At 35.7% G+C, this 11369-nt stretch overlaps 1 protein-coding gene across 5 annotated transcripts in view; it reads left to right on the plus strand.

The window, feature by feature from the left end:
* Nucleotides 1–11369, plus strand: part of LOC145292989 (N-acetyl-D-glucosamine kinase-like) — a 133598-nt gene that overhangs the window by 61733 nt on the left and 60496 nt on the right. For all 5 annotated transcript variants that reach the window (XM_080139238.1, XM_080139235.1, XM_080139237.1 and 2 more), the window contains 2 exons: nucleotides 3997–4084; nucleotides 4811–4911. In XM_080139238.1, coding sequence (XP_079995364.1) covers nucleotides 3997–4084; nucleotides 4811–4911 — 189 coding nt within the window. The remainder of the gene's footprint in view (nucleotides 1–3996; nucleotides 4085–4810; nucleotides 4912–11369) is intronic.

The raw sequence follows: 11369 nt of genomic DNA on the forward strand, positions 1-11369 counted from the left end.
TAACATTAATAAAATGGTTGATGACATAGCTCGATACAACGTTTTTACAACACTCGACCTGAAGTCTGCTTACCATCAAATTCCAATTAGTCACACCAATTGGAAATACACAACATTTGAAGTAAATGGAAAACTTTACCAATTTACTCGTATCCCTTTTGGCCTCACTAACGGAGTAAGTGCCTTTCAAAGATGCATCGATGGCATTGTAGAAAGAGAAAAATTAACAAACACTTTTGTGTATGTAGACAATGTCAGAATATGCGGAAAGGACCAAAAAGAGCATGACTACAACCTTTAAAGGTTTTATAATGTAGCGAAAAGATACAACATCATGTTCAACCAAAGTAAGAGCATCATTTCTTCTACTTCTATCACACTTCTTGGTTACACAATCCAGAACAATCAAATTGCTCCTGATTACCTGAGGCAAAAACAACTCCTTGAAATGCCACCACCTCTAAATTTCCGGTCACAAAAACGAATAATTGGTATGTTCTCTTACTATAGTAAATTCATTTGAAACTTTTCTGATAAGATACTGCCTCTCAACCATAACAAGGAGTTTCCACTGCCCCTGTCTATTCTAAATTCTTTTCAGACGCTGAAGACCGACTTAAGAAATGCTACCCTTATAACTGTTGACCCGGATAAAGAATTTGTAGTAGAAACTGATGCCAGTAATTACTGCATTGCTGCTACTCTAAACCAACAGGGTAGATCTGTTGCATTCTTTTCTCGGACACTAAACCCAAATGAGATTAGACATCATGCTGTCGAAAAAGAAGCTGGTGTGATTGTCGAAGCTCTCCGAAAGTGGCACATTTCCTACTCAAGAGACATTTCAAAGTTATTACAGATCAAAAGAGCATCAGTTTTATGTTTGATAATAAGAGGAAATCTAAAAATTAAAAATGATAAGATATGTTGTTGGGGGATCAAACTGTCACAATTCAAATTCAGTATTGTTTACCGTCCAGGAATGGAAAATACAGCTGCTGACACATTTTCTCACATCTCTGCATTAACGCACACTTTGCAAGACTTTCGCAACTTGCATGTTACACTATGCCATCCTGGTGTCATGCAACTCAGCCATTTCATCAGGACAAGAAACCTTCCTTTCTCTTTAGAACAAATTAAAAATATAACAGACTCGTGTTTCTCCTGTCAGTATCTGAAACCTAAATTTGCCAGTTTTAACAAAGGAACACTCATACAGGCTATACTACATTTCCAGCGATTAAACATCGACTTTAAAGGCCCTTTACCTACTTCTGTGTGTGGTAACAAATACTTACTCACTATAATTGATGAATATACTCGCTTTCTCTTTGCCTTCCCCTGTAAGGATATGACTAGCAAAACTGTGATCCACTGCCTAAACCAACTATTTTCAATTTTTGGTATGCCCGATATGATACACACTGACCGGGCTGCCGACTTCCTTGCAGGAGAAATCAAAGATTACTTACGTGGCAAAGGTATCGCCACCTCTAAAACAAGTAGATACCACCCTGAGGGTAATAGGCAAGTTGAGAAATTCAATGAAACTTTATGGAAGGCCATCCAAACGACCTTACACATGAAACTGCTCCATTGGGAAGATATACTACCAAACGCTCTCCATTCAATTAGGTCGTTACTATGCACTACCACTAATACGACTCCTCATGACAGAATGTTCAAATATAGTCGTAAATCTTCCTCCAGAACTTCTATTCCCACTTGGGCGAAACCAGGCCCAATATATGTCAGAAACCATACTGTCTAGTAAGCTCGACCCTCCGGTAACCCCTGCTACCCTATTAGACATCAACCCCTACAATGCTCATGTAAGACTACCCTCTGGTGCGGAAACTACTGTCAATGTGCGAGACCTGGCTCCTAACTCCTCAAATCAAGAAGACCAACACAATAAAAACAATCCTGCAAGCCCTGAAGCCCCTAAAGTGCCACCAACTGACGAAAACAATACCTATGTGAAGGAAAAGAATCCTTTACCTGATCTTGAAAATATCCATGCTCCCCAAGATGTGGACGCTGAGGACCAAAATCCCTGTGAGTCAGTGCATAGATCATACAGAATGCGACGATTTCCAAGTAAATATAAGAACTTCTTAATCTAGTACTGAACAGACTAAATTTAACTTCTGTAATTCCATACTTAGTTATTGTTGAAGGGGAAATGTTAGAATAAATTGCTTTGACTCTTCCGGTAATAAAGGATCGTAGTTATTCCCCTTGGCCAGAATTAAGGATTCCGCCATATTGATTTCTCGAAAACATGTGTATACTTTTAAGTTGATAAAACCTTTATGAAAGGCATTCCTGTTTACTCTTCTTTTATCTCTACTTATCTATGTGCCCTGCTCCATGCAAGGAGCTTCCTTAAAACTTAAAATATACTCCATTTTATTGAAATTTAAATCATATATATATATATTTGGGTGATGGGGGAAGATAATAGAAGTAATTATAAATTTCTACATACCTCACTAATAGAGCTCAGGGAGCTAGGGCGGAATGGGAGGTAGAATCTCTTTAAAACTTCTAATATATAAATTCTTAAATAACACTGAATGTGCCTTAAAGGGAATAAAGACTATAAATATAGAGAAATCAACAAAAATTATATGATGTTATCAGCAGGAACAGAAGAACATAGGATTCAGTATTCAATCTCGGGCAATGTCGGGTCTTCCTGTTAGTTTAATAAATAGATTTGAGTCAAACTTTCCAAATCAGATTCAAATAGCAGTCAAGGAAACATATCCTTATTTGATTCAGGCTAGGTTATTATTTCATTAGTTTACTCCACTATGTTATTGGCATAAATATGATATAATGTTATTGGCATAAATATAATATGTTATTGGCATAAATATAATATAATGTTATTGACATAAATATAATGCACTTATAGAATATAAGTTATTTAAATGTTAGTAAATGTTCATAATCAGAATGTTCATTGTGTGAATATGTGTATATGTGAGCATTTGGCAACATAACATTGTGTATGTGTGTGTTTTACCTTTGTTCTTGGAGTGCGATGTGTAGATGTGGACTGGATGTGTGAGCTATTGAGTTCTTTTGCCTTGCATTTTTGATTTCCTTTCGTTCAACAGGCTGTTGAATGATTTTTCTATTTTTTGGCCCTTTGTCTCCTAGCTTTATAGGAGTTTCTAACTTTGCACTGGCTTATTACTTTCACATATAGGTGTTACATTTTTTTTAGTGTGAAAATACTTTTGCTTTTATGCTTTCATGTTAAAAGCTGTTATCTTTGTGGTGGGGGTGAGGAGGAAAGTGAATTTCAAGGAAGAGGAGAGTATTCACGCATCATCATGATCATGATCATGATCATCATGATCATCATCATCATGATCATGATCATCATGATCATGATGATCATGACCATGATGATGATCATCATCATCTTATTTTTTTCTTATTCTTTCTAGAATAAAGTAATTGCAAAGGGGCCACTTTGAGGTAGCCAACATCTATAAGGAAGCGACTTCACCATCATTGCTTACCAAGATTAATGATAATGGTTATGTACAGGAAACAAGTACTAGTGATCCCAGAAAAAAATCCCCTTTGGAAGACTGAAAAATGACCCTTCCTCAAATTGGCAGAATTTTACATCTAGAATTACACTCATTAGTTCTACTTCCCCACCCCTGCCCCAAAACACAACAATGTCATAAGTAATTAATTATTAGGGCTATGACAACAGAATATTCTTTTCATTGTTTTGACTCTCGAGTATATATCCGACACAGTTAGACACAATTAATCAACCGAGAACTACATCACTCTACATAAAAAGATATAAGATATCAATGAATATATATACATGAGAATCAAAACAAGGAAAAGAATATGCTGTTGTCATAGCTCTATTAATTATGTTATTCAAGGAGTATTGATAGCAGGGGAAATAACCCGTGCTTTACTTGTTTTTGTTTATTTGTTGTTTTCATACAGGTGGAAGATAACACAGGCTTCATGGAGATATTTTATGCTAAATCTGATGCCAGGAAAGTTGCCGGATTCTGCGTAGAAGTAGCAAAAGGTATGAAAACAAATGAATGGAAATTCTTTATTGTTTTTTTGTCTTCTTTTCTTATTCTCCCAGCAATATGGAACTTTTTATGCCGTAATCTCCCCCATCCCTATATTTTTTTATAACTGTATTAAAGAACAGTATAATAATATTAGTTTAAATAATCTTAAATTGCCCCCTCCCCCTCTCTGTTTCTTTCACTCACACACATGCACAATTACTTATTCCATTTATTCATGTAGTTTGGGTTAACACTTCAGATTGTATACTCTGTAACTAAGTACTCCTATGTATTCAACCCCTGAGAAAATTCCTCGCAGAAATCCGCTTGTATAATGTAGCTTACTAGAGATAAATAAAATTTATAGAAAAAGGGAATTGAGAGTAATGAACAGATGTAATTACAGTAAAATTGAATAGATATTGAGGCAGGAATCATCCCACTTATTCACTCTTTCTGAGGATGTAAGCTATGGTTCAGCGATTTGTGACGCCCTTGCTAATGAGGCTCAAGGTGTCCAGGCTAGAATGAGCTCTGCATTGTAAAAAAATTTCCAACAGTTATTAGAGGAACATACATTTGTCTCTGATGAGTTGTTTATCGGTTTTCCACTATTCAATGTAACATGTGTAAGACATACTAAATAAAAATGGATTCGGCATTAGATAACATTGATGTGCTACGTGACAAAACAAATTTTCTCTCTTTCTCATTATTTATTTTCTTGGTTGCAGGAGCGACGAAGGTGAAGGACGGGCTGTGTCTGCATCTGTTTTGTGAAGCGGGACGTTACCTTGCAAAGCATATCACTGCACAACTTTCTTCAATCGATGAGGTATGAAAAGGCAAAGTTTCCCCTTTTATCTCTTTACCTACTGAATGGAACTAAAGAGTCGATCTGTTCTTTTCAAAAAGTTTATACCACAGATCCAGCATGGCAAGACACTGTAGTGTATAGATTTTAAATAAAATACTAGTGGAAGCGAACTCTCTTCAGCCAATACTCATCTATAGATGAGTATTCACTGAAGAATTACTTATCTCATCTAAAACTTTTTCTAAACAATATATATATATATATATATATATATATATATATATATATATATATATATATATATACATACGGCATAATCGCATTGACACATCGGTTCTTGTCAGATCACTAAAGTTAAGCAGCGTTGAGCCTGGTTAGTACCATTTGGTGACCATGGGTGACCATTTGAAAATTCTAGGTGCTCTATGTGCTCTCTGCTTATATTGGCATTTGTTTCCAGTCGTCACTTGCCAATGTCGACTCAGGAGATGTGTGGTTGGAGATTGCGCACCTCCTGCAACAAAAATTTTATGCGCAGACATCCTTTCGTGGGTATCCATAATCTATTAAAGATTGAAGGAGCCCTTTATATAGTATATATATATATATATATATATATATATATATATATATATATATATATATGCATGGCATGGTGGGTGGAGAGGGCTCCCGTAAGCCATGGTGAAGGCAACCTCTCTAGGAGAAGGGAAACCAAGATATAAAACCTTCGGCGACTACTGCTTCCGATGATGTTGACTTGCTCTTCTTTTTGGTTCAATGTGGCGGTTGTTTAGAGAGTGGGATTTTCTCAGTGCAAAGTCTTTCCTCACTTCAAGTACAGGCATAATGGAATACAGATGTTGCAATCAGTGAGTATCTCGATAACAAAAAGGTTGGCTTTGGCCTAAAATGGCAAACGGGCATTCAATAAGGACTGATGCAAATATGGGTGTCAATGGCAATAAGGGCTCTGCAACTTGCAGGGTTTGGCCTGGTAGGTGTTCTGGGCACCAAAGCTTGGACCCGGTCATCAGTGAATGTGCAGGACTATAGAAAGTTCATAGAAGTGAGCGTCTGGCACGTGCTGCTAGTTTCGCTCATGTTTGCGTCATTGGGCCAGAGATATATTAAGTAATGGTAATACTCGAGAACGAGTTGCTGCCATCATATATATATATATATATATATATATATATATATATATATATATAGTGATCCCAGAAAAAAAAAAAAATATATATATATATGATGTAATAGAATAACCTAACATCCCTTAAAAAGGAAAAAATGGTAGAAGCAAAACTCTATGGAAGAATTTAACTTGGAAGGAAGGTGATGTAATGGAATAAGCTAACATCCCTTCATAGATGAAATGAACTATAGATATATTGACCCTCTCACGTGACTGAAGCAGAAGGAAAAAAGACAGAAAGAGAATAAGAAAATATGTCGAGTAACTCTTATGTCACATGTATTCCCTTTGTCTTTCACCCATTAACCCCGTGTTTCTTGCTGTATTCTTATTTAAAGTAAGGATATAACAATATATATATATATATATATATATATATATATATATATATATATATATATATATATAAATAATATAAAAATTAAAATTAAATTTACCAAAATGATCCAAGATGGTAAAACTAAAGTATATTATAAATATTAAAGAATTAATATTTATAAAGTTATCTTAGCCAGATGTAAAAGCTCGATAAAACCAAATAGGAGATAGAGCTTATAATACGAGCAAACAGTTAATAAAACATGCTAAAAAACACTTTGAAAAAGAGTTAAAAACATATTTAATCCGAAAAGGAAACACTTGATGAGTGGATAGTCCTTAATCCGCGGAGTTTCGAAGAAATACTTTCCTTCTCATCAGAGGGTAGGAATTAGAAAAATGCGGGATCGGATTTTGCATACAAAAGTATTTGATGAAACAACAAGTAAGTCAAAGATCTTTTTTTTTTCTTTTTTTTTTTACATGGGGATCACCACTTACCAAGGCCCGTAAGCCACTCGGAGATAAGGGTTATTTTGTGTACAATAATCAATGGGATAATATCATAGTAATAGTTGGTATTGGATATTTGAAAAAGCGTCTTACTTAAGGCACGATTAATCAGGAATTTGTTTATGTTGGACTTGAAAATGTCCAAGTTGTAGTCAGGTGGGAAACAGGCAAACGGAAGAGAATTCCACAGGCATACACTTCTTAGAAAAAAGCTATGTTCATGGAATCTACGTTTTGATTTAGGCACAGATAAAGAGTGGGGGAAATTACTGACAGTGGTTTTAGCTAGACGGGTGTTTATCATGAAGGATTGGCGAGGGGGGGACTAGAGATTGGAGCTCGGACGAGCACTTGCCATGGAAATAACGATAAAACAAAGATAGGCTCGCAACACCTCTTCTGTGGGAGAGAGGTTGCAGGGAAGAGAAGAGAGCATCCCCCACCAAGCTAAAAAATCTATTTTGTATTTTGTCAAGGCAGGATAGGCTGTTTTTTTAAAGCTCCAGCCCAGATGTGGCAGCAGTACTCCATCCTTGGACGTACTTGGCTTTGATATAGATAGAGAATTGCATCAGCAGTGAGATATCTTCTGGAGTGGTAGAAGGATCCTACCATTTTCCCAGCGGCCCGAGCAACAAATTTTATATACGTGTTCCAATTCAGATCAGGAGTAAAGATCAAACTCAGGAGCTTGTCAAAACATGAAGCTTCCCCAGGACGAGAGCCATCCATTTCAATTGATGCTAGATGAGGAACAGAGCGTTGATGATGTAAAGTTAGGAGCTTGGTTTTAGATGCATTAAAAGTAACCACCCATCTCTTCCCCCACTGAACGACACGCTCAAGATCAGAGGAGAGAGAATCAGAGAGAGCTTTGTCATTTACAGCCTTTGACGTGTTGCCGTAGATGGTCGTGTCATCAGCATAGATGTCAACGAATGAATTTAGTATGTGTTTTGGGAGATCATTGATGTAGATCAGGAAGAGAGTTGGGCCCAGTATGGACCCGTGGGGGACTCCAGCATTAATACTGTGGGCCTCAGATTTCTGCCCATCAACCACTACTCTTATGAGCCTATTAGAGAGAAATGATTTTTTATTGAGAAAACATTTCCAGTTATACTGTAGCTGGAAATCTTGTAAAGTAGGCCCTTATGCCAAACCTTATCGAAGGCCTTTGATATGTCAAGAGCAATTGCCCTAGAAAGGAAGCCTTTGTCGAGAGATTCACTAATCCTATGGGATATAACCGTTAGCACATCTGCTGTAGATCTAGCAGAACGGAAACCATATTGCATGTCACTAAGAAGGTTATTTCTGTTGAGGTGGTTGACTACTTCTTTATTTAATATGGATTCCAGTAACTTACTCATGACACACAAGAGACTTATTGGTCTGTATTGAGAGTGGGATGATTTATAACCTGAGCTCTTAAATACAGGGCATACTGACGAGGTTTTCCAGGGTGTTGGAAAGCACTTCTCCTTAAGGCAACGCTTAAACAGTTTTGTAAGTATGGGGGCAAGTTCTGGTCGAAGCTTTTTTAACACTATAATTGGAATGCCGTCTGGGCCAGTTGCTTTACTCGAATCAAGGTTCTTGATTAGTTTGGCGACCTCGTGCACAGATATTTGTATGTTGGTTAGTGTGTTGTCTGTTGTAGAAGGAAATACAGGGAGTTGATTCCCTTCGTCGCAGAGGGTAGACTTAGCTGCAAAGTTCTTGGCGAATAGTTTGGCCTTTTTCTGATGCTGATGAGATGACCTCAGGTCCATTGATGATGGTTGGGATGGAACACACGCTTCTGTTCAGGATCCTATTTGTTATTTGCCAAAACTGTTGGGAACCAAGCCTCTGCTCAGCTACTTTGGATTTGAAGAACTGAGCATATAGCTCTCTTGCATGTTTTATTATTCTTTTACAGTGGGTGCTGGCAGTCCTGAAAGCAGCTTTAGTCTCAGTACATCTATTACGTTGGTAGCTATGGAAAAAGTGATTTCTGTGCGCAAATGGCAGCAGCACATTCAGGGGAGAACCATGGCTGGCTATTAGGTTTTTGTTTGAATTTTTTGGATGGTATGAATCGGTCTATGCCTACAGTTAACCATTCGGTCAGGTCTGATACTATAGAGGATACATCCTTTTTAAACATGGAATGCAGAGTTAGATCAGATATGAATGTATGGAAGCTATCCCAGTCAGCCATAGAGTATCGATATACAGTACGGTGGAGAGGTATATCTGAAGACTTATTACATTTCATTTTTATCTTAATTGATACAACTGTGTGGTCGGAGGATCCCAGGGTAGATAGGACAGAACACGATAACAAAAAAGAGAAGCAGAGGGAATATGGTGAAGAAAAAGGTGATTACACATGAATGGATAGTCTGGTGAAAGATAAATAATCCAATGACGGTAAAATTCAAAAATATAACTTCAAGAAAGTTAATTGAATTTGCATATACAATTTAACAATAAGCTTTGGACTAGAAAGGACACCCCTGATAATTTTGACATATTGATGGGTGCTTCTGACTCTGCAGTAGTTACCGATTTAGTGAGACTCTTCTTACTGAAAGAACTTAAATACCACTTTAAACATATCCAAGGGGACCTTTATAGAGACGATGCCCTTTTTACTACAACAGCCAGGCCAGGAGAGTACAACAAAACAATTAAAAAGTTACATAACTCCTTTAATAACTTTGGCCTTTCTATAATTATCGAACCAAACAAAAAAACTTCAAATTTTCTAGATGTTACACTTAATCTTAACACCGAAACTCATAGCCCTATCATAAACCTAATCTTACGCTTTTATACGTCCATTAATAATCTAACCACCCCAACTCAATTATAAAATCGATAGTACCATCAGTCTCTAGAAGAATTTCTGTTCTTTCTGCTGATAAGAAACTTTTAATCAAAATGCTACTTTCTTCAATAATGCCTTATGGAACTCAGGACACAAGGAAAAGATTAAATACAACAATTATATTCCTCCTGCAGGCCACCTTAAATCTGTAATCACGCACAATATGACTCGTAAGAAACCAGTTCAAATAAAAAGATCTGTCGCTATCAATAACAATGAACCAGTCTACATATATAATCCAAACCAAAATACTAATCGTAATACCTCTAACCCACCCAGTCGCATCAGGAGAAAGAAAAATATTTGGCTTAATCCTCCATTTAGCGTAAATGTCAAAACTAATATAACTAAGGAATTTTTCCACATTGTACAAAACTCTTTCAAATACCCACACAGATATAGTTCTATTTTCAATAAAAAATCAACCAGGATTTCTTATTCAAGAATGCCCAATTTAGCACAAAGAATCTTAACATCTAATAAGAAAAAAATTTAATCAGCCCAAAAGATCCCTTTCCCAATTGAACCCAAAACTAACTGCAATTGTAATAACAAACATATTGCCAACTCAATAATGATTGCATCCATAAAGATGTTATATATTCTTGCACAATTACTGAGCTCCCACGCAATCCTCCCATAACAGACACTAATATTTCGTCTTCAAGTTATCCTTCTTCCCATCCTCCATCTGATATAGTTACTAATCCAACACACCACTCGTTGAACATTTGTTGAACACTATGAACAAAATTCAAACCATTTAACTAATACAAATTAGCAAATTAATATTAATACCAGACCTCGAGCTTTTAATGAAGTACATACATATATCGGCACTACTTCAACATTAATTAAGAAAAGAATATCAAACCACATTTCTTCTTTTAACAACCATAATTCTAATAATAACCAAGGAACTTCTCGAACCACTTTAATTATAAAACTTAACTTTAATAATACTCCCTTCTCAATCAAATGGACCATCATAAAAAAGTTAAGTCTCCAGGCTCTAAGTCATGTCGTCTCTGCACAACCGAAGCTATAACTATAATTACTTCCCCTCAAAGTAACAATATAATAAATTCTAAAAATGATCTGATCTCTTTCTGTAAACATAAGTCCAAATTTTATTATGGTAATTTTGAAATTACATAATTATTACTTTTACCTTTTAGATAGATATATAATTTTTTCTTTAACTTTATCGTTTTTTCTACATACTTTCTTAATACTTTATAACTTAATAATCCTTTATTTTAATTCTTTATTTCTTCTTTGCTTGGCCGGTTTTTTATCTGCAATTTCTGTTTTAGTCTTTAAATATTTCTATCTATCTAATATATCAATCTACCCACACTTTCATATCTTGTATGTATATTTACTTATATTTTACTATATGCATTTACTTACTTTCTTGCTTTTTCCTGAATTTGCAGATACCGGCCATCCTCTCCCCTTAAATATTTTTTATTTTTTATTTATTTATTGTTTATTTATTATTTATTTTCTATTTATTAATTAATTAATTAATTTATTTATTTATTTTCCATTTATTGTCTTTTAACAACT

The sequence above is a fragment of the Euprymna scolopes genome, chromosome 14 (genome assembly GCF_053919585.1).
Source record: "Euprymna scolopes isolate OS-2025 chromosome 14, ASM5391958v1, whole genome shotgun sequence".
NCBI classification, from domain to species: domain Eukaryota; kingdom Metazoa; phylum Mollusca; class Cephalopoda; order Sepiida; family Sepiolidae; genus Euprymna; species Euprymna scolopes.